The sequence below is a fragment of the Ailuropoda melanoleuca genome, chromosome 13 (genome assembly GCF_002007445.2).
Source record: "Ailuropoda melanoleuca isolate Jingjing chromosome 13, ASM200744v2, whole genome shotgun sequence".
NCBI lineage: Eukaryota > Metazoa > Chordata > Mammalia > Carnivora > Ursidae > Ailuropoda > Ailuropoda melanoleuca.
The window spans coordinates 67,709,122-67,731,878 of record NC_048230.1 but is presented as its reverse complement, the minus strand read 5'-3'; the positions used below and the strand labels follow the sequence as shown (position 1 = coordinate 67,731,878).

The window sequence follows — 22,757 nt, the reverse complement described above, 5'->3', positions numbered from 1 at the left end:
ACCCCACCCTCTAACCAGCCTTCCGCTCTGCCTCTTCCCACCACCCCATGCTTGCTTCCCAACCGCTGACCTTCCCACCTGTGTCCACCAGCTCTTCCAGGCCATTCCGTACTTTTATTGGTCTCATCTCCCCTGCCCCCACCCAAACCCTTCCTTAGACTCATCCCCTCCTGCATCACCGTTTGGTCATGCCTCCACCTCATCTGTGTCCTCTGTGCCCTCACCCCAAGCTGCTTTTTTGTATCTACTGGCACCCGATGTGGGAGTGGGCGTGGGGGGCAGGGAGGAGCCTCGGAATGCGTCTGCCTCTTCTCACAGGCCAGCTGTCCCTCCCTCTGGGCGGGGCCTGCTGCTCCAGCTCTGAGGAGAGCCTCTTCGTCTTTTCTCCTCCCTCTCCTCTTTCTCCTCTCCCTGGTGGCTTTTCTCAACTCATTCCTCTGTGTTAACGACTTCTTCCCTTTCACACAGTCCCCAACTCTTCCTCTGAACCTTCACTGCCAGAGACGTGGGTCTGTTGTTGGGCCTGAGGGAAAGGACCAGGGACTGGGGCCTAAGGGCCTGGCCTTGGCGTCACGTGAGCTGGGTTTCAGCCTGACTCTTTGAGGGTCGTGGGTAAGCCCCCTCAGGCCCCGGCCCCCCATCTGCACAGCAAGACATTTGGACTAGGTTTCCCCAAAGCCCGTAACCCTAATCAAGGATCCCTGGGTTCCGCTGCTCCCTCTCGCCTCCGGGAATGCTGCGCACGCACGAAGCCAGCGTGGCAGGATCGGGCTAGAAGGTCACAAGCCACATCTTGGGTCCACTGCAGCTCAAACCCATCCCCTTGTGCAAACTCTATCAGCTTGACTTCTCCAACACTGTTCTAAGGCCGTTCAGCTCAGGAGGGGATATGGGAAGTACGGACAGATGTCTGGAGGGAAAGCAGAAGCCTCAGTGGCATCGGTTTCCTCCCTGACGTAATCACGCGTCAGTCGTAGCAGATGCTTGGGTGCCAGAGATAAGCCCAGGGGAAGATTTCAGCCTTGTCCAAGGGCGAGCTTGCCTTCCAGGTAGTTCTTCCAGAATCATCTGATTTGACTTCAAAATAAGCGGAGATGGTCCATTTCTTGTTCTGAATTGAGTTGACGTGAATCCTCAAACAGCTTGCAGATAAAGGTGCTTGAGCTGGCAGCCCACCTGCCCTGCCTGTAAAAGCAGGCTGGTTCTCGCTTGACCTAGAGGCAGATGGCTCTATCAGCTGCACTGGCTTGAGCTCAGACTTGGCACTTTAATGGGGGACATGCCTCTGACTCCAGCTATCCCCACTCAGGCCTTGTGCCCAGCCCTGGGACTGACCTCTCTTCCTCCCGGTCTCCATTTCTCCTGCTCTCCTGAATGCCCTGCAGCGCCCTCTTTGCTCTGCCTGGCCATATCTCACTCTGTTTGCTCTCGAGGAGCTGGTATCTGCAAGGTAGCTGCCAGACCCTGGGTGATAGGAAAGGTAGTGGCTCACAGTAGAGGATGCTGAACGCCGTCTTTTCCCGGCTCCTGTGTGGGAGCAGGGCTCATTTTTCTGGGAGTCTTTGGCTTTAGGAGTATCCGAGCAGCTCACCTGTCAGGCTCTAGACTGGGGATCCTGCTAAGCACAGCGGTCCATGTCTTGGCCAGAGGAAGGGACCAGAACCCTGGAGGCCAGGGAGTGGGCCAGAGCAGCCCAGTGAACAGGGTTGGCCAGTTCTCACTGTGCCTTGGTTGTAACCAGAAGGAAGTCACCTCCATGTCCAATTGGGACTAGGCGCACAGCACCAGTGGGAACTCGGCTAGTCTTAGGGGTTTGGGTTGCCTTGGATGCTCTGAGGCCAGAAGCCAGGCAGGGGAAAGAAAAGGTCGTGCTTGACCAGAAGCCTCCTCTTCTTAATCTGAATTGTTTTTTGCTCCTCTGTTTAATCTTAAGTGCTTTGTGCACCTGTTGGGGCTGATCATCTCTGTGCCGCTTGGCTCCTGGGGTGCAGTGGGGTGAGATGGAGTCATGGATGGGAATCACCTTGCGGATTTAGGGCAGCGATGACCACGGTTACTGTCCCCTGCTCAGAGCTGTTCCTCTAACACTCACTGCCCTCTCCATCCACCCCTAGTTCTTAGACAAGCCAGAGGATGTCCTGCTCAAGCACCAGGCCAGCATCAACGAGCTCAAGAGGACCCTGAAGGAACCCAACAGCAAACTGATCCACCGGGATCGAGACTGGGAGCGGGAGCGCAGGCTGCCCTCCTCGCCCGCCTCCCCCTCCCCCAAGGGCACCCCTGAGAAAGCCAACGAGGTAGGTCTCACCCTGCACCCCTCAACAAGGGTTTTGGGTAAAGAGGGTCGGGAATGTGGCTCCGCCCCGACTGACACTCACCGTCCACACCTGTATGCCTCCCCGAGTTGCTGCATGAGGTGATGGGATGGGGTGGGGGGGGCGGTGGTACGTTAGACTGGGAAAGACAAATTCACTAAATTTTGGAATCCTTGGGGCCCCAGGGACCACCCTGAAAAACTCAAAAGACTTGCCGTGGCTTGGGGTATTCCCTTTGCATCAGCCGGAGTATAATGGGGAAGGGGTGTTTATTAGAAATGCAGGTTCTGGTTATTAGCAGTGCCCCATGTCAGACCGACAGAATCAGAATATTTGGAGCTAGATCCCTGGAAGCAGCATTTTAAACAAGTGCCCTGGGTGATTCTCAGGCACCCTACACGTTGAGAATCCCAGTAGTTGTATCCAGTAACCAGATCCTTTAGTGCCTGTTGTGAAAACACAGATGGGTGGTGTGTGTGTGTGTGTGTGTGTGTGAGTGAGAGGGGATGTTCCCTCCTGGAAGGATCCTTGGAGCCCACTAGAGGGGAACAGATCCTCCGAGAAAATCAGACCTGCGCCTCTTGCTTCAGAAAAGGATCCCACACCCACCAGCCTTGCGGAGTGGAAAGCATGGGGTGTTTTCTCAAATGAAAAAGAGATAAAGATAGGATCTTGAGAATGCCTGTATTTATAATCCCAAGCTATTATTTTTAGCACTGCTCAATCTTGGCAGTATTTACCGCCATTTATACTTAGGTGTTTTCTCTCCAGCACTGCTGCTTACTGGTCCCAAACCCAACTGATCTAGACTTACACCACCTGGGTTTGAATTCTGGCTCTGATTCCTGCTAGCTGGATGACTCTGGGCTTGTTACTTAACCTCTCTGGGCTTCCATTAGGCAGAGAGAATAAAAGTACCTCCCTCCTAGGAATGTTGTGAGGGTGCAGGGAGATCCAGCGTGGAGGGGCTGGTGCAGTACCTAGACGCTCAGTAGGAGTTAATGATTGGGTCCTGGGGCTCACACAGAAGGGCAGTTTCAAATCAGAACCACTCTTTTCTTTATTAAAGATTTTATGTATGTATGTATGTATCTATTTCTCTATCTATCTATTAGAGAGAGGGAGAGAGAGCATGAGTGAAGGGAGGAGCAAAGGGAGAGGGACAAGCAGACTCCATACTAAGCAGGGAGCTTGACGTGGGGCTCGATCCCACGATCCTGAGATCATGACCTGAGCCGAAATCATGAGTCAGAGGCTCAACCCGCCTGAGCCACCCAGGCTCCCCCTAGAACCCCTTTTGAAGTTGGAAGGACTCTCAGAACCTACTTGGTTTAAGCTCCTCACTTTGCAGATGGGGCAGGAGGCCCAGAATGGGAACATACTTGTTCTGTGTCGTAGCTGGTAGAAGAGGGGCCAGAACCTGCTTTTCTTGTGTCCTGGCCATTGTATTTGCTGTTAAATCACAGCTGCTGGGAGCAAGAGCACATCATGGGAAGACCACGATATAGTCTACTGTGTATGTACTGCCCTCGAATGCTTTGAAATTTGGTGATGTGGTCATGATCTAATGAGTGAACCTTTGATTGAATCCGTTCTCCCCATGGCCTTGACATGCTGGATAACAGGGCCTCATCCAGTGAGGCTGCTGTGGTGGTTCCCTGGCTGGTGATTCGCAAAGTGAGGGATGCTTTGAGGGCCTTGAAGTCCAGTGCCGTGGAATGAGGGCAAATCTGCAGCTATTGAGGACCCCTGGCACAATGGGCTAGGCCGTCGGGGCTGGTCTAGTGATGCAGGTACAGGCCCCATTTCTCCCGCCCTGAGAGTCTTGGCCAGAGTGGCCTGGCTGTGGCTGAGGAGGGATGCAGAGGCTTTTGAAAGCATTGGACTCCAGCAGAGCAGGGCAGGGTGAGCCCTGGGGAGCTGGGCTGTGGAGCTTCCGGGTGCCTCAGAGCAGCCTGGCTGGGGAGTGTGCCCCACCTGCTGGTCATAGCTGGAACTGCTAGAAGGTGCGTCTGTCCAACCCTGGCCCCCTCACTGATGCCCCAAGAAGCGTAGTCCACTCTTGGAAAGAATTCTGGTCCAGGAGCTCACCTTGGAGCTATGGATCATTTAACTGGCTTACAGGCCCCACTGGCATTTAGAGGCCCTTGAAGATTTGGGAGATGGGGCAAAGCTGTAGACAAGGACTGGACTGGGTTCTTGGGTGAGTGATATCACCTCTCTGAGCCTCACTACCTAGTCAGCCCATCTAAAGGGGGCCCAGAATTGCCATTCCATAGGGTTTCTGGGAAGGCTGAGTGAAATAATGGGTATAAAAGCACTTTATGAACTAGAAAGTGTTGTACAGTCCTGGGGCCATTGCTGCTGGTGACTGGAATCCCTGATTGGACTTTGTGGGGGCTCTCCCACAGGGCTGTGTCATCAGAGGTCCTAGTAGCTTCCTCGTGTATTGTTGGGTCTCATCTGGGCCAAGGGGAGAACAGTGGGAACTTAAATCAAAATAGGGACTCCAAACGTTTTTTAAAAATATTTTATTTATTTATTTGAGAGCAAGAGCACATGAGCAGGGGGAGGGGCAGAGGGAGAAGCAGCCTCCCCGCTGAGCAGAGAGCCCAATGCGGGGCTCAGTCCCAGGACCCCAGGATCATGACTGAGCTGAAGGCAGACACCTAACTGACTGAGCCACCCAGGCGCCCAGGACTCCAAACTTTAGTGAAAAGTTCCCATTTGCCAAACCCAGGTTTTCATTTCAAAGATAACTTTTCAAAGGGCTAAGAGCCAAACTGCAGGATTGAACCATTGCCTGAACCAAAGACACCCAGGGCAGACTTGGAATCCGAGTCTGAATGGTATGTTTCTGCACCCTCTTGAGTGAGGGCAGGGAGAAAAGGGTCCGAAGGCACAGTACTGGCTGGCAGCTGACCGTGGGCCTCTCTCCCTTAAAGGCCACAAGGGGCAGCTCTTCTCTCTCTCGCTCCACTGGCTCCCTCCTGACCTAAGCCACAAACCCTAAGGATGTGGGATTTACAAAGCTGGGCTATTTACGGACTCTGTGTGTGTGTCTCTCCTGCTTCCTCTCTCTCCCTTTCTTCCTGTCTCTGTCTCTCCTTCCCTTCCTCCCTCTTCCCTTTCCTCCCGCCCTGGGCCTCCCCTGCAGTCCCGGAGGACCCAGGACACCTCTCCGCAGGACTTGGCACCTGAGCCTGGAACGGCCACAGGCTGGGAAGTGTTCACTCAGAAAAGCCTCGCAGCGTCTCCTGAGGTTACTGTCGGCACTTCCCCACCCACACACAGCCACCCTAATGGTCTCAAGGAAACCCTTTCTCTGGGGTGAGGGGGGTAGACTAGGCTCTGCCATGCAGGTGGGAGCAGTGGGTAGCCCTTGTGTCTCCATGCTGTGACAAATGATTGTCCCCATCCCAGGGATCCATAAAGGGCCAGCCCCTCCTTCATCCATTGTTTCTCAGGAACCAGGACTGAGACCATATTCTGGAAAGACAGGACAGTCTGAGTCTGGCTCTTGCTTCAAAGGGGAGTCCAAAATGATCTTCTCTTGGGCCTTACTGGCTTTAGAGGCAGGCTCTGACATCTTAAGCTTGAGATCAGGGGTCATGGCACCTAAGTGCCTTCTGCCCTGGGATCTCTTCAGTGTTCAGAAGCCTGAGTGAGGTCTAACAGTGGCTCTGTTGGGGGTGGCCCTGCATTCATCCTCCACCTTCATCTTCTCTAAGCTGCTCTTGACAGGCAGGCAAAGGTGGGCATCTTGCTCCAAGGAGCTTCGTTCAGGTTGAAGAGGTGTTGGTCAAGCAAGCGTTCTAATGAGGAGGGCATTACTTCTGCACCCAGGATGGCAGCTGGTGGAGGGCTCTTGGGACTTGCTGTGTCTTGCAAGGCATAGAATCCAGGCCAGGGATGGAGGGCTGCATCTCTGTCTGTGCCAACAGCTTAGAGGCCGTCAGGATTAGAAGGTACTGACTGGCCATCTGGGTGGAGCTTCCTTCTCCCTGAGATCTGATCCTCCCCGTTAAGCATAGTATGTATGAGGGCATCTCCCTTTTTAAATTCCCATGGAAAAATTTTCTAGCTGTTGAAAATGTGCTGAAACTGGAAAAGACATGAGTCAGTTACATAAATGGTAAAACAGAAATCACAGTTCCACTCTGAATTTTTCCTCAACGTAAAACTAAAATCAACTACCAGCACTCTCTCTTGAGAGAAGTTGGACAGGAGTCAATAGCATCACAAGATTGGGGAAATAGTGATGCCCGGAGCACAGAGATGCTCCTAGAGCAAAGGACAGGTGCCCATCCCTGGGGGCAGGGGATGGAGGGTGACATGCACCCTTCATCAGCATCCCTGCAAATTGTCCGTCCAGCCCCTCCCACAGAGGGCACTCTTGCCATTCTTCACAGCGGACCATTTTGGCTTCAGTCATCTGTTGGGAAGTTTTCATATTGAATTAAAATCTGCCCTTCTGAATTACCTGTCTGTGGGCCTCTCTGTGCCCTCTGCTGCCCAGAGATTTGCTCGGCATCCTCCTCCAGAGTTCAGCACCTCCCCTCCCCCTGAACACTCCTCCTTTCTTCAAAGGGTTCTCCTAGGTGGCGGTTTCTAGAGGGCTCCATATCCTGCATCCCCTCCTCTGGGTGTCTTCGGTAAAGAACAAGGCTCAAAATGTGATCCAGAGCCCCAGGTGGGGACTGAACAGCCCAGAGTCAGCAGAGCCGCCTGGCTGGAGATTTTCTCCTTTTGGTGGCTTGCGTGGGAGCAGACCTGGTCCTCGTCGTCCTCCAGCTTCGGCTCCTTGCTGCAGTACCTCCTGCTGATAGCAGGGGGCGCTCTGAGCAGGCGCTGAAGGTCCCCCTGGCTCAGTGGAAAGAATGGCTGCAGGGCAATCAGACATTATCTGGTCTCCCATCCTCTAATGGGGTCAGGACAGCTTTCAGACCAGCCCCCAGGGACAGGTGCCCCACCAGTGCCTTGGTGCTAGTGAAGTTTTCTCTCTGTTCAGTTTTTTTTTTCTCTTCAGGATTTTCACTTGTGAAAAGCAGAGCCTGTTCTTCCCTCACCGCACACTCTGATCTGTGCAAGTCACCATCGCTCTGCGAACCTCAGTTTCCCCTTTGGAAATAAGGGCAATAGTACTTGCTTCACAGGTTGCCATTTGCATTAAATTTAATAACTTTAGACAAAGGGCTGACATTGTCTGGCACAAATTAACTAAATATAAGTAATGTTTCCTATTTTCTTCCTATGGAATCTTTCTTTCTATATGGGCTAGTTCCCACCCCACTCAGCCTACTTTCTAAGCTTCTAGTTTCTACAAACTAGTTTCTAGTCAGACTTGGGCCAAGAATATTCCAGAAGGGGTCTCCTTGACCATCTTTGGCTATCATTGCCAGCTTTAGGATGTCAGTACAAGCTGAAACGGGAGCCGCTGAGGGCACCTGCTTCCCCAGTAGAAGAGAAAAGTGACCTGGCTTCTATGGGCTCTTGAAGGACTTCTCTCTGAGATGGTTCAGTGGGGTTGTCCTGAGGCTTAGTTAGCAACCTGAAGTAAAATCCCAGAAACCTACGCCTGGGCCTTCTGCCTTTCTCTTTTCTCTCTTACCTGTTGGCAGGATTCTTTCAACAAGGTTTGATTCCCTGAAAACCATGGAGATTTTGCTAACATGGATTGGGGCAGTGGAGGTAAGAGAGTTTACAGCGCTCCATGATCCTTCAGAATCCTTTCCATCCTATGGGATCTGACAGATGCCTCACCAAGTCCTAACCAGAATCAGAACCCTGTCATTTACATCTTTCCCCTCCTGTGGGGAGTAGTTTCTGGCACATCTCACCATGGAGGCACTTCCCAGAACTTGGATTCAGAGACTGGATTCTAGTCTTGCCTTTGCCCCCAGCTCACTCTCTGACCTTGGACATGGTGCTTACCTTTTCTAGGCCTCAGTTTCCATATCTGTGCCATAAGGGGCCGGAGTCAGAGCAGGGATTTCAAAGGAGGGTGGTACCTTGGCACTGGGGCAGCCGAGGCCTCCAACTTCAAGACAGGGCAGTTTCCATTGAGGTTTTCTGTGAAGAAAGTATTCTGTGGCTGCAAGATTAGAATTCCAATGGCCTTCTGGCTTTTTTTTTTTTTCTTTTTTAAAGGTTCTGAGGTCTATCATTCCCTCCTAAGTGTTGTTTAAAGGACTCTAGAAGAGATGGAGGGCTGTTTTGTCAACAGCTTGACGGTGCTACACTCTTGTTGGTACTTTTGACCAGTGATGATATGTGGGTCTTTAGATCTTTTCCTTCTGTGAGGTCTTCTGGTCAGCCCTTTTCTACCCTTTCTGTGTATTTTGTCAGAATTCTCCAAGAATAGGCCTTGGCATTCTCTTCTTTGGGAATGAACCCTACAAAATTCAAGCTCTTCAAGCCACTGTGGTGACTGGCACTGACCTCTTCAGCTGGACATTTGGCATTTGTCATTCTAATCTTTTTCCTTCCCGGAAACTCTAATAGGAAAGTCAGATTTCAGGCTGTGGCCTGTGGAACTTAATTCAGTGCTTCCCCTCTTGACATTAGATTGCAGTTGGAATCCATATTCTATAGGTTGTAAGGTCAGTCAGGAAGGATCTCGGGCAACTCTTTTCCTGACTCTACCATGAACTGTGACCTTGGGGAAGTCACTGACTTTCTCCAAGTCTCAGTTTACCCATTTGCACAATGAAGAACTTGGACTAGAGGATGTCTTAGGAGTTCTTTATGCTTTAACATTCAAAAATTCCATGTGATGTAAGTTATTTTCCCCTCTGACAGTGGCAGTTGTATTATTAAAAGAAGAAGAGGAAGAGTGCTGGCCCATCCATGAATGTCCATTGTCCCGTGATTAGCATGGGGAGAGCGTGAGACCCCCCCATCCCATTTTACCAAGTTGGGGTGGTGGTTGAGGGGAGTTGATAAATAATTTGTTGGGTGCCTTTAAGGGAAGGGGAGCCTTGATGAGGCTGACTAGCATTGTCATGCCTTTCTCTTCCCCAGCCAATTCTGGGGACTTGCTGACCTTTGGTGGTAGATTGGTCCCTTCTTGCAGAGGAAAAAAGTGACCCGTTCTTCAGGTGCCTGATATTTCATGTTAACTCTTCTTGCTCCAATTGAAACACAGGGTTCAGAGCATTGGGTATTTATAGAGAGAGCGTACACTAGGCCAGAAGAACTCAGTCTCCTAAAAGTGACCACCACGCAGCAGGAAGAAAGTAAGGCAGGCCTCGCAGATATCCTTGCTGATGGCAGACTCTCCAAGGTAGACGTCCTGGTGGACAAGTTCAAAGTCGAAGTGGCCACAGAAGAAATGGTGGCAGTTAGAAGAGCAAAGACCCAGCCACAAGGAAGAATGATCGCAAGCCCTGAAGACTTGGAGTCAGTGTGGGAGGAAGGCCCTTGGGTCAGGAAAGGCCCAGGAAGGGCTTCTCCGGCTGCAGGCTGCGCGCTGGCAGAAAAGCTCCTTGTGGGCTCCCAGGTGAGGGTGGGCACTGGGGAGGCCACCATCAAGAAGCGCTGGATCTCAGGTGGCCAGTTGGAGGGCCAGATGGAGCTGAGGAAGGAGCTGGAGGAGTTCCAGACTTGGGGAAGACCCGCTGCCTCAGGGACCAGGCCAGCAGAGGCCGATGTCCCCTCTCCAGCCTCTGACACGGGAGGACTCCAGTCGTTTCTGCTGGACCCAGCCCAGTCGGAAGCCAGAGCTGACTCGAGTGATGAAACCGAACCTTCATTTGCAGAGAGGAGCTTCTATTTTAACTACGGAGAGAAGGACTCTGAAGACCAAGTCCTCCCTCCACCTCTGGAGGAGAGGGAAGAGCACCTGGATGCCCTTCCTGTTGACGAGACCAGGCTGGAGCTCTCGGACAAGCTCACAGAGAGCTCTGCGTGGAGTCCCTCAGCCCCACAGTGCTCTGCAGCTGCTTCCAGCAGGAACAGAGACGAAGAGGGTGAAGGCCACACAGCTTCCTTAGAGGAAGGGGCAGGGTCCCCTGGGAACCACGGAAGACCAGATGGCCTGGGGGCCTTTGTTGAGCTGCTTGGAAAGGGACCTTCTCCAGGGCAGACGTTTGCTGAGGACTGGGAAGAAGCTGGGCGGGGGGTGGAAGGAGAATTTAGCCACCCAGCATCCAACCTAGACACAGAGGAAGAGGTCCCCACGGGTGGAGATTTGATGGAAAAGGCTGAGAAAAATCCCCCAGCAGGATGGAAGAACCACTCACCTCACAGAGGAGGGGGCATGCGCCCAGACCTCCCAGCTTGCGCCCTTCCGTGGACCACCCCTCCTAGTGATGTCAGGAAGCCAGCCAAGCCAGACAGAGGCAACTTCCTGCCCCACGACAGGGGACTGTCTCACATCCAGACAGGAGAACCTGTGACGGAGGACAGAAAGGCCTCAGCGTTTCTTCAGATGGAAGTGATCGCCCCTCTCCCAGCCTCCCCTGGTCCCTTTCAAGCTCAGGCAGCTCCAGAGGAAACTTCTCCAAGCCCAACCCCTCGTGGGTCAGGGGAGCCTCCGCAGCTTGGGGATCCTTTTGGAGAACAGTCCCCTGTGTTTCTCAAACATGCCCATCCTTTCAAAGAGACCCCAGAGCCCAAGGACCGAGTAGGACCATTCGTGACCCCAGACGGTGGTGAGCGCCGGGCACCTCCCGTTGCCAGCAGAAAGCCCAGAGTTGTTTCTGAAGAAGCTGAGGGGGCTGTACCCCTAGGCTTGGTGTTCCCTGCAGGGAAGCAAAAGGCGATGACCTTTTTCCAGGCTGGGGGCCAAGAGGGCTCCCTGGAAGATATTAGCAAGACCTCAGTGGCCAACAAAATTCGGATCTTTGAGACCCACGGAGCCCAAACTCGCCGAGCAAGTCAAGGGGAAACAAGGGCCCTCATGAACGAGTTGTCTTCAGAGGCCTCCGTGGGTCAGGTAGAGCAACAGCGGAATAAGCTTCTGGACCTGGGCTTTGTCCAGCTCCAGTCCTCCGGGGACTTCGCTGGCCCCAGAGCCACTCATTCCTCAGTGATGCCACTGGCTGCCAGACACTTCCGGGAGGGCATTTCTACCACATCCCCCCAGGAAGGAGGCACGGACCTCGAGCTTGTGTCCCCCGATTCGGGCTGTGAAACTGCGCTGGAGGAAACCACCGGGGGCACTGGCCACGTGAGCCCCCGCCCCCACCGCTGCCCCTCCCCTGCTGGGGGAGTGGACCGCATGCTACGTAGCTCTGTAGAAGCATGTTTCAGGGGCCCCTCGTCATCACTGCGATCAGAGGCTGCTTGTCCATTCCTATGAGTTCTCTTCCCCACACCCGCCCGAGGGTAGCCCGGGCGGAATGATGGGTTCATCTGCTTGGCCCCTGTTAGCTTAGCCACAAAGACCCTCGGCTTTTGGTGTGACCTGGTGCCCAGAGGGTTGCACCACCCCAGTGGAGAAGGTGGCCCCACTGCCAGCCGACTACATACCTGCTTTGCCTTGCTGCCCCCACCTGCTGGGCTCCTACCTGTTTTGCTTGGCTTGTCCAACGATCTTCCTTCATCTTTTCCCTTCCCTGGTTCTCCCGCCTTGGGGAAGCTGACAGGCCAGAGGTTTCCATCCTTCGCTTCTGGTTCCCTCTTGGTCCCACTGACACGTTCCTTTCTGCCTCTTTAAGACTAACTGTCTTCTCTAATCCAGAACAAATCCGGAGATGCGGTCAGGGAAGAGAAGCCCATCACCAGCTTAGCAGCAAACCCCCCCGGGAAAGGGGGGCGCCTGAGATTCGCCAGCCCCTCAGGCCCTCAGGTCTCTGCAGCCCCCCGGTGCCCTGATGACCCGGTCCTCTTGGCCTGGCCGGGGTGCATCGCTGCCTTCGACTCCCACCTGCTCTGGCAGCACCTCTTGTGGCAGCTCAACTCTTGCTTGTCTGGAATGTGTCCTCACACCTCTCAACCTTCCAGAAACTGGCTAAAATGGAAGCTAAGTTTAGCAAGTGAATCTCTAAGTGCATTGAATCTCTAGAACCTGAAGCCAACTACTTTAAAAAAAAAAATACTCGGTGGGTGTTAGATTGGGCTTTAAAAAGACTGTCCTGAAACAGCCAAAAATGTGCATGTGGTGTTTAATCCCCGACAGGCCAGTTGAGAGGTATGTATGTGGGACAAGAGTTGCTGGTTTCCCTCCAGCATTTCCGTGGCCTGCCGTTGTCAATTACACTGATGGGACTAGAACCTCCACCTGCCCGCCGGCCCCTCCCGGAGCTCAGGGCTGAACTGACGTAGCACCCAGCTCCCAGGAATTAACCCATATCGATCCTCCCCCTAGACAATGCTGCCCCCTCCCACAGAGACTCAGTGGAATTGACAAACCATGTCGGCTTCCTCTTTGTTTCTCAAAGCTCTTGGCTCCAGCCTCCCTGCCTTCCCATCCCGGGTTTCCCTAAATCCCCGGGTCTCCCTCCTTGGTTTCTGTCTCTCGATGCCCACCTGCACGGATGGGCCTGGGTCCGGGCTCCCATCCCTGCCTTGCACACAATGCCGCTTCTGATAAGCTCCCAGATCCAGACCTTGGATGGGGCTTCCTGTCCAGAACCAGCTGGCAGGATGTTTGCTTTGTCCTTGCTTTGGCCATCAGCGGGAGACCCTCGGAAAGGAGCGTTCCCCACTCTTGAGAACTTTGCGGTTTTTTTCAAGCTTGTTGTCATGTCAAGGAACCTTTCCGGGAGTGTTTTTCATTTCCTGACCTGCTCTTCTATTTGAGACATTGAAACAGCCCCAAGGTTTCTTCTGTCATTCACCATCTTGCTTTCTCTCTCTCTCTCTCTCTCTCTCTTCCCACCCCACATCCCCATTCCTTTGATTTTTTATCTGGCCATAGAGAGCAGGGCTAAGGGAGGGCTCAGAGGAGAAGGTCAAACCGCCTCGTCCCAGGGCCCCAGAGAGTGACACGGGAGACGAGGACCAGGACCAGGAGAGGGACGCAGTGTTCCTGAAGGACAACCACCTGGCCATTGAGCGCAAGTGCTCCAGCATCACGGTCAGCTCCACGTCCAGCCTGGAGGCTGAGGTTGACTTCACGGTCATCGGTGACTACCATGGCAGCGCCTTCGAAGACTTCTCCCGCAGCCTGCCTGAGCTCGACCGAGACAAAAGCGACTCAGAGACCGAGGGCCTGGTGTTCTCCCGGGATCTCAACAAGGGGGGCCTCGGCCAGGAAGACGAGTCTGGGGGCATCGACGATAGCCCGGATCGAGGGGCCTGCGCCACCCCAGATATGCCCCAGTTTGAGGTACAGTGGAGCATCCTGGAGACCTGGGCCTGGCGGGCACTGCATGTTCAGAGGGCCCCGGGCCATCTCGGAGAAGATCGAGCCACCAGCCTGCAGCCCAGAGCCCCCTCAGCCTGAAGCTCTGTCTCGTGTTGCATGACTGCCCCTCGCAGAAAGCATGGTTCTGTGCTCGCATGTTTGCCATCTTGGTTCACCCCTAACGTGCACTCCTTGGCGCTTTAACCCCATCGCTTGCTCGAGGCCAAGTGACGCCAGGCGGTCTAGTCTTCCTCGCCTCCCGCCCCGTCTGTGTTGCATGGCACCTGCAGGGAGCGTGTGCTTGTGGACTCGCCTGCAGCCCGGCCTGAAAGCCGATGGCTCTTCCTGATCCTGGCCGGCTCCTCTCCCCGGGGCCTGGGCAGCAGTCTAAACGCATCTGGCCCTGGGGTCTCGGAGTAGCAGCGGCAACTCCTAGAGAGAAGGAAACGTCATCGCTGAGGGGGACATGGGGATCGACTGTGTCTGGGTCCCTCTGCTTTGTGTCGTTCCTTCAGAGGATCTTTGTCCTGTGATTCCTCTGCCCTCTCATCTCTTGCAGCCCCAGCCCACCTCCCACCACACTCTCCTCTCTCCCACATTCCAGGCTTTGAAATAGGAGCTCATCTACTCTGGGCATTCACTCCATGCTCTACCCTCTGGGTGGAAAGTTTTCCTTCCCTTTCTCTGCCTCGCAAACTTGTCATGTTCCAGGCCTAAGTTCAGATATCACTTCCCTAGCATACGCTTTCCTGACCACGCTGGGCGGAAGTGTTGCTCCCTCCTCAGCCCCCTTGCTCTGGAATGTTTCTGCTCCAGGCATATCCCAGGTAGTCAGGTCAGTGGCTGCCAGGCCTGCTGTCCCCCTGGGTGGCAGTTCCTGTAAGCCCACACGTGCCAGGCATTAACAGATGATTAAATGGGTGATTGGCTAGATCTCACGGTTACTGTAATCTAGAAGAATCCCTCTCACTACCTTCCCAACCAGATGGCAGGTTATTTCACTCATTCATTCAGCTCACGTATGCTAATAGTCCCATGAACTGACCTTGCCGGAGGAGTCTAGAGAAACTGATCGTTTAACTGAAGACTTCTAGAGTAGAGGTTGAAAACTGGTGGCCCGGGGCCAGATCTGACTAGCAGATATGTTTTCTTTGACCTTGATTGAAAAATCAGGACGTGGAATATAAAATCCACAGGTTTTTTTTTTTATATCATTAAAAAAATCAGATGATCCAGTCACTCAGAGGCCATGGCCGCCGTTGGCTAAACCTGAGTGGAGCCCATGTGTTCTCCTGTTTGCCCCAGTCCTGCCCACTTCACCCCTTTACAGCTCCTGCCTGGGCCCCCCCGTAGACCCCCAGGTGTGTGATTCCTGCGCTCAAGAACAGTTCAAATGAAGCAGCTGGGAGGTGGCAGCGTAATCATCAAAGTCAGAATTCAGTGACTTGTATATAAGGACAGTACTTAGTGGGGGGCCCGGCACAGACCCTATTAATTGAATAGTAGATGTTCTTTTAATGGTCACCTAAAAACCAGCTTAGAGCCACCAGGAGCTGCTGTGGTGGCAGGGTCATGAGCAGCCTGTCTGGGTCCTGCTGGTGGTTCCAGCCCTCCCCTTGGGCTGTCCATCTGGGACGGCTCGCTGTGCCTCTTTGCCCTGACCCATGTGCCCTTCCAGAGACCCGGCCAGCCGCAGGGATGGGAGATACGCTACGGCGGCCTGTGAGCAGGAGTCACGCCGAGGCTTGGGTTATGGAGTGTTCTCCCTCATCTCCCTACAGCCCGTGAAAACGGAAACCATGACTGTCAGCAGCCTGGCCATCAGAAAGAAGATTGAGCCAGAGGCTGTCCTGCAGACCAGAGTCAGCACTATGGACAGCAGCCAGGTAACTTGGGCTCCCATTGCAGCCTGAGCATAGGTATTAGTCAGTTAAGGGTGGGGTTCCCATCAAGGCCAAGCCCCTTGGCTAGCTCTTGCCACTCCAGCTTCCCCAGAGCCTCCATTTTAACCTTGATGCTCTTCTGAGCTTCATTGTCCTCCCTGAGCTCTGGGGGTAGGCGGTGGAATGAGTTCCTATCCTAGACAAACCATACCTCTTAGAGCCTCAATTTCCCATCTCTAAAATGGGAATGATCATGTCTCCCTGTCTTCCTGGGAGTGCTGTAAAGACTAGCAGCGAGTGGACTGGACTGTGGCTTTCAGATTGTTTGAAGGAGTTGAGAGGATTCTTGAGGTATCCCAGGGGCTGTTTGGGAGAGAGAGGGAGAGATCCCAATCCAACTTCAGTCAGAATGACTCATGCTGGATCATTTTTTTATCCATGGTGGTTCCATATCAGATTTGCAAAATGAACAAACTGAGAAAAAGATAAAAAATCATTTGTCTTAGCGAGGTGAAACATACTTGGTACCCTGGACGGAGCGGTCCGAAAGAGACACAGGTGTGTTCTGGGCATACAGGTGCGCAATGCGTTGCCTAGGTTCCTCTTGTGGTTTTTTGGTTTTTAAACTTTGAACCTTGAGATTATAGGTCTGATAGATGCCCTCCGGGTTCCTCCTGACCAGATGAGCTGCGGTGCTGGGGGCAGAGACTGGTCTGCATTCAAGCCACATGCCTCCTCTGTGGCCTATTTTGTTTTGGTGACCCGTGTTTCATTTTGTTTTCATATAGAGAATTATAGAGAAAATGAAAAAAGGCCCCAAAGTCAATAGCCCAGTAATCCTTACTGACATCAAAACAAAACAACAAAATGTTTATAGTTATGGAATTCGAACAGAACAAATTGAAATTTTTCTTGTGATTCTTCCCAGAAAAAAAATCTATGCAGATTCCAATATATACACTTATATCTCTAGATTATAGAATTTTATACAAAAGAGATCCTCTTTTACACCTGACCCTTTTTTCTTACTGACTGTCTTGGAGATCACTCCTCGTTGCCATATGTGGGCCCACCTTACTCTTCGTCTCACTTAGGAGTGGCTCCTGACTTATCCTGCAGTCTCCCATCAATGGATCTGTGACTGTTTTTGTCTTGGCAGTTAACGACAAATGCTCCCATGAACTTCTTTATCCATACTTCTTGGCAAAGTTTTCAGAGTTGATATCCAAAGGATGAATGCCCAGCACTGGGATCGCTGGGTTGAGGAATACGTGCATAGAGATTTGCATAGGGCTTGTGAAATTATCTGGGATTATTTGTCCTTTGTCAAATAAGATGATTCAAGTGACCTGAGGACCCCCTGTAACTCAGTCTGTGTATGGATGACCCCCCTCCCGCCAGTGCATGTTCACTCACACAGCCCGTCCCTCTGTAACTGGTAATGCCACCTGCCCAGGTCAAGGATGCTGCAGGCAAGCGCGGTGTGCACACACTCTCTCATGACTCCTCTGGCCAGCAGGTTGATGGGACTGCCCCAGGGGGAAAGGAGTCCATAACAACTGCTCCCTCCATCACCACGGAGACCATATCAACCACCATGGTAAGTAGGACCCAAGAGATTTCCCTCTCTGACCAGCCCCCTTGCCCTCAAACAGCCGGATAACAACATTACATCACCGGCTGTCTGGGGCAGTCCTCATCTGCCCTCCCTGCTTCAGGTATGGGACGTAGAGTCAAACTTCTCGTCTGGCACCACGATTACCACAGGACATCCAGTCAGACCTCAGTTTTCCAAATTGAATAATGTGGAAGGTGAAATCCCCGAGTCTCAGTTATCTGGACCATCTCAGCCACAGCAGGGGTAGAGGGAGGATGGTACCATTCGATTATTTGATTATTTGATTATTGGCAATGAGTGAGGATTGAAAGTCCCTGACGGGCCTTGGCAGCTGTGTGGTTTCTCAAGTCTCAGGCCACTTCCTGGCCTTGGTCAGTAGATGGCGTGCAATGAACCTAAATGGGAAGCTCAGGATTTGGGACCATCTCCCTAGATTCTGGTTCTGCTACCTATGTGCTGTCTGACCTGTGAAGGAAAGTCCTTGGCCTTGGGTGTCTTCATCTGTAAAATGGGAATAATCCCCATTCTGCCTCGTTCATAGGTTCTTTTTCTTTTAAGATTTTATTTATTTGAGAGAGAGCACTAGCACAATTAGGGGGGAGGGGCAGAGGGAGAGGGAGAAGCAGACTCCCTGTTCAGCTCAGTCCCAGGACCCTGAGATCATGACCTGAGGCACACGTAGATGCCTAACCAACCGAGCCACCCAGGTGTCCCCTGGTTCACACGTTCTTAAAGAGTCCAGTAACGTCAGGTCCTTTAATGATGACACAGACCAGATACCATTAGGCACCCAGGCTGTGTCGCCATGCAAGGGCCAAGAACCATGTGGGGGTGATCTCATTGAGTCCTCACAAAAATGAGGGGATTCTCTTCTTTCTGCACCCTTTACAGATGAAGAGTCTGAAGTGCAGGGAGGTAAAGTGACTTCCTAAGGTCACACACCCGGTATGTGGTAGAGCCAGGTCCAGCCCAGAAGCCTCCCTGCGCACCTCAGCCTCTCTGCACCCTCATCCCAACCACTGTGAACACTGGCCGCTGGGGCTGGCGCGGGGCTGGGGCCGGGGCTGGATCTGTCTCAAGCCGGTGGAAAGTTGTTTTCAAATGCTTTCTCCTGCCAAACCCCCGATAGACACCTAGGAAGGGAATCGCGTTTAGACTCCCAGCAGGTAGGTTTTGAGCAAACAAAGGGAAATAACTCTGAACCGGTTACCAGCTCGCACCCTCTTTCCTGGTCACTCTGTCCCACCTCTCCCTCAGTCCTTCTCCACGTGGCATTGGGACACTTCTAGGGCTAAATTTAAGTTCATACTATGGTGAGTAGGCAGTTACGTCGTTCATTTACCCACCTGCCCGCCCACCCATCCATCCATCCTTTCATTTCTTCCAAAAGCATTTTTTAGTCTCTGTTGCCTGCCTGGTAGGGAATACAGAGTTGAAGGACATCTACTGCCTGTAAGAAGTCATCTGTTCAAGTAATGATCACGGGCGCATGTCATTGTTTGGGTCCTGGGCACACGGTGATGAACAAGGCCCAGCTCTCCCACGTCCTGGCAGGATGACCCCTGGGCAAGTTACCTGAACCTCTCCAAGCCTCAGTTCCCACTTCTGTAAAATGGGGTGATGGGGGCAATAATAGCGCATCCCTCAAAGGGTTGACGCAAGGAGGGACCAAGGTAATCTGTGCAGAGGCGTGCCTGGCACATAGTAAGGGGTCTATAAACGTGAGCTGCTGTTCTTTGTCCCTGCCTTCATGGAACAGTGTAATAAATGCTTTCTGAGGGGGCGCAGGGAGGAGAGGCATGGGGCGACACCCCTGCCAGGAGGACTGAGAGGGCTTTACCTCGGCAGGGACATCTGAGCCATCCTTCAGGGATAAATGACAGTGCGGCCACAGCAGCAGGCATCCTAGGCGGTGGGGACAGCAGGTGCAGAGGCAAGGATGGGAAGGAGCAGAGCATCTGGGGGAAAGGCAGGTGGTCAGTGAAGCAAGATGTCAGGTGTGTGGAAGAGGAGCGGGGTGGGGGAGAAGAGGCTGGAAAGGTAGGCTGGGCCAGAGTTTGAAGGGCGTCACATGTCACACAGGAAGTTCACACTTCGTCCTGGATACAGTGGGGCATCACTTCAACTTTTGAAATGTGGGTGTGATGTCATCAAATATGTGTTTCTGTGTTTTAGAAAGATTACTCTGGCAACTGTGTGGGATGTCACTAGAAAAAAAAATTCCTTCCTGTCCTCCCTCCCTCCTTCCTTCTCTCGGCAAATATCTGTTGAATGCTGTGTGGTGCGCTGTGCCCGGTGCTGTGAGCCCAGCACTGAGGGAGACCGACAGCGCCCTGAGCCTGCACGCCATTGGGAGAGACAGGAAGGGAAGGCAGGGAGCTGGTTTAAGGGCTGCAGCAGAGCCGGTGTGCAAGGAGGTGGGTGGGAGAAGGGGGCAGGGTTAAGGCATAACTGGAGAGAGGAAGGTGGTGAGGAGGAGAGCCCTCAGCTGGAGGGAGAAAGGGTCCAGAGCGGAGACGGTGGCATTGCCCTGGCCAGGGAGAGAAGCCACACCTCCTGGAGGCAGGCGAGAGGACTGGCCGTAGGTAAAGGAGAGATGGGCAGTGCAGATGGTGCCTTGTTTTGAACGACCTGTGTCCCCATTAGTGGCCTCTATTTTCAGTGTGAAGGTGGAGGTGAGGCTTTGTCCGGGACAGAGGGCGCAGGGGGAGAAGAGGAGGCTTTGGGGAAGAATTGCCTGGAGTGACAGCAGGACTTAAAGGGGCTAGTGACTCTCCTAGGCTGGCAGGAAGGAAGCATGGAGCCCAGAAGTCTGCCCCCACCCTTTTTTGAACTGAAGCATAGTTGACACACAACGTGACGTTGGTTTCAGGTGTATGACATAGCGATCGACAGCTCTATACATTATGCTGTGCTCAGCACAAGTGTACGGGCCATCTGTCACCACACAACCCTGTTACAGTACCACGGACTCTATTCTCTGTGCTATGCCTTTCATGCCCGTGACCTGTTCATCCTGGAACCGGAAGCCTGCACCTCCCACTCCCCCTTCACCTCTGGTTGCGCAGCCCTCCACCCCCTCCCCTCTGGCAGCTCCCAGTTCTCTGTATTTATGATCTGTTTATGCCTTTTTTCATTGGTTTGTTTGTTTGGTTTGTGAGATTCCACATATAAGTGAAATCATATGGCATTTGTCTTTGACTTAAATTTCACTCAGCATCATGCCGTCTAGGTCCATCCATGCTGTTGCAAATTGTCAGATCTCATTCTTGTTTATGGCCGAGTAGGAACATTATCTACCACGCCGTCCTTATCCATTTATCTATCCGTGGACACTTGGGCTGCTTCTATATGTGGGCTTTTGTAAATAATGCTGCAATAAATATAGGGGTGCACAGATCTTTTAATGAATATTTTTGTTTTCTTTGGGTAAATACCCAGTACTGGAGTTACTGAATCGTATTTTTACTTTTCTCCGAAGAGGTGTTTTCCACAGTGGCTGCCCCAGTTTGCACTCCCACCAACAGTGCATGAGGGCTCCCTTTTCTCCACGTCCTCACCAACACTGGTTGTTTTTGTCTGTTTGAGACTGGCCTTTCTAACAGCTGTAAGGGGATGTCTCATTGTGGCTTTGATCTGCATTTACCTGGTGATGAGTGATGGTGAGCATCTTTCTGTGTCTGTGGGCAAGACCTCCCGTTTTAAGGCCTGCTGCTGGGCCACATTCTGGGACTCCATCTGAGAAAGTTGCTCATTGGTGGAATGCCAGGTGACCAGGTCACTGCCTCAGTTGGAGGCAGTCCTGGCGGGGTAGGCAGAGCAAAGGCAGAGGGCTTCCATCCTTACCTGTCCCCTGGCAGGCAGAGGTCCACATCTAGTACCGTGCACAGACCAGGGCCAGGGTTCAGCCGCTGGGCAGCTGCCCAACAGACACAGCTCTGGGCCCCTAGACAGACAAGGGTGAGCCCAAGATGGTGCAGAAAGTGAGAGGGAGAGGCAGGCGGCCAGGCCCCCTGCCATACATGGGGCAGTACACCTGGCCAATTCAGGAGTATCCAGCGGGGAGAATCCACCATAGGACCAGGAGAGCTGCTCCAGGGGGAGAGTTCCGAGGGCAGAGTAGCATTGCATGTTGGGCTTGGAGTCTGATGAATATGGGTCTAAATCCGGGCTCTGTCACTAACTTGCTGGTGGACGGAATGAGCCACTTGACATTGTCTGGCCTTCTGGTTTCTCGACTCTGAAACAGGAATATTAAAACAATTTCCTGTGGTTGTTCTGAGGATTAAATGAGATCGTGCAGCCTTAGCATAATACCGAGCACATAGCAAGTACTCAGAAAACAGTAGGTATTATTATGTTGTTCGTAGCCAGCCTATATTCCTCTGTTTATCCAAGATCGGCATTTGCAAAGCCCTTTCTCCTCTGTTAACCTCATAATATCTCTGTGGGAGTTGGGCAGGGGTGTCTTTTTAAAAAAATGCTTAAGACAATATTTTTAGAGCAGTTTATTTTTTTAGAGCAGTTTCACAGCAAAACTGAGAGGAAGGTACCCCATATGCTCCATATATGGGGATATATACAGAGAGATTTCCCATATGCTCCTCACCCCTGCACATGCACACCTCCCCCACACTCAGCATCCCCTACCAGAGTGGGGCATTTGTTCACTGACAAACCGACATGGCAGGGGTCCCATTTTATGGGTAAATCCATGAGGCCCATAGAGCGGAGGTGGGTGTGCACCAGCTCACGTGGCTAGAACATGGCAGGGCCAGGACGAGAGCCTGAATGTCTCCCCTCCTTAGTGCTTCCTGGGAGCAATGCCATGTCTTGTTCACCAATGTCCCTAACCCCAGGCACTCCAAATGTTGAGTGAGTGAGTGGGTGAGCCAGCACATGAGTGTGTGAGCGACTGAGAGAGTAAGGATGAGAGCAGGTGTGTGTGTGAGCAAGTGAGTGCGTGACAGTGTCACTCCTCAACCTCGTGGCTGTGAGAGCCACACAGCTGTGTGCTCTGGCCATCCTGGGGGCCCACCCACGTGAGATCTGGCCATCTGAGCGCTATTGTTTCCCCAGGAGAACAGTCTCAAGTCCGGGAAGGGGGCAGCTGCCATGATCCCAGGCCCACAGACGGTGGCCACGGATATCCGTTCTCTTTCTCCGGTAAGTGGGTAGGGCCAGCTCAGGCTAGGGTGTGCTGAGAATGCGGTCCACAGGTGGCCCACAGAAAGTGCAGCGTAGAGCCCAGGGGGCTGCCCTTGGAAGCACAGCGCCAGAAACCTGGATCGTTCTCAGATGCCCGCAGGGCTCCCTTGTGCCCACCAGAGTCTCATCCATCGCCTCCACCCCCCACATACACACACCAGAGGGCATCGCAGCGTGAGGGTGAAGCAGTGCCTGTCTTTGGTGGTGCCTGTGATGGGACAGCTCATTTGCATCTGCTCTCTGTACTGAGCAGGAGGAAAAATGGACGAGGAGTCCAGAGGCTTGCACTCTGGACGTGGCTCTGTCAGTGGCTCCCGTGAGCCTGGGTCTGTCACTGTGAGGTCTCTTGCATCCCTGCATTTGCCAAGTCTGTCCTTCTCCTTGTCTAGCCCCAGAGGCCACGTGTTCCCGGCTGTGACGGGGTGGGGGTTCGGGAGGGC

The 22,757-nt window shown here is 52.9% G+C and overlaps 1 protein-coding gene across 17 annotated transcripts in view; it reads left to right on the top strand.

Moving 5' to 3' along the window:
• EPB41L1 (erythrocyte membrane protein band 4.1 like 1) overlaps window positions 1–22,757 on the top strand; it is a 106,448-nt gene that overhangs the window by 72,006 nt on the left and 11,685 nt on the right. For 6 of the 17 annotated variants that reach the window (XM_034641711.1, XM_034641712.1, XM_034641716.1 and 3 more), the window contains 8 exons: window positions 2,115–2,297; window positions 5,473–5,577; window positions 9,463–11,487; window positions 12,001–12,108; window positions 13,180–13,590; window positions 15,390–15,494; window positions 17,008–17,091; window positions 22,189–22,275. In XM_034641711.1, coding sequence (XP_034497602.1) covers window positions 2,115–2,297; window positions 5,473–5,577; window positions 9,463–11,487; window positions 12,001–12,108; window positions 13,180–13,590; window positions 15,390–15,494; window positions 17,008–17,091; window positions 22,189–22,275 — 3,108 coding nt within the window. The remainder of the gene's footprint in view (window positions 1–2,114; window positions 2,298–5,472; window positions 5,578–9,462; window positions 11,488–12,000; window positions 12,109–13,179; window positions 13,591–15,389; window positions 15,495–17,007; window positions 17,092–22,188; window positions 22,276–22,757) is intronic. The other 11 variants (XM_034641723.1, XM_019796620.2, XM_034641721.1 and 8 more) reach the window with 8 other exon arrangements.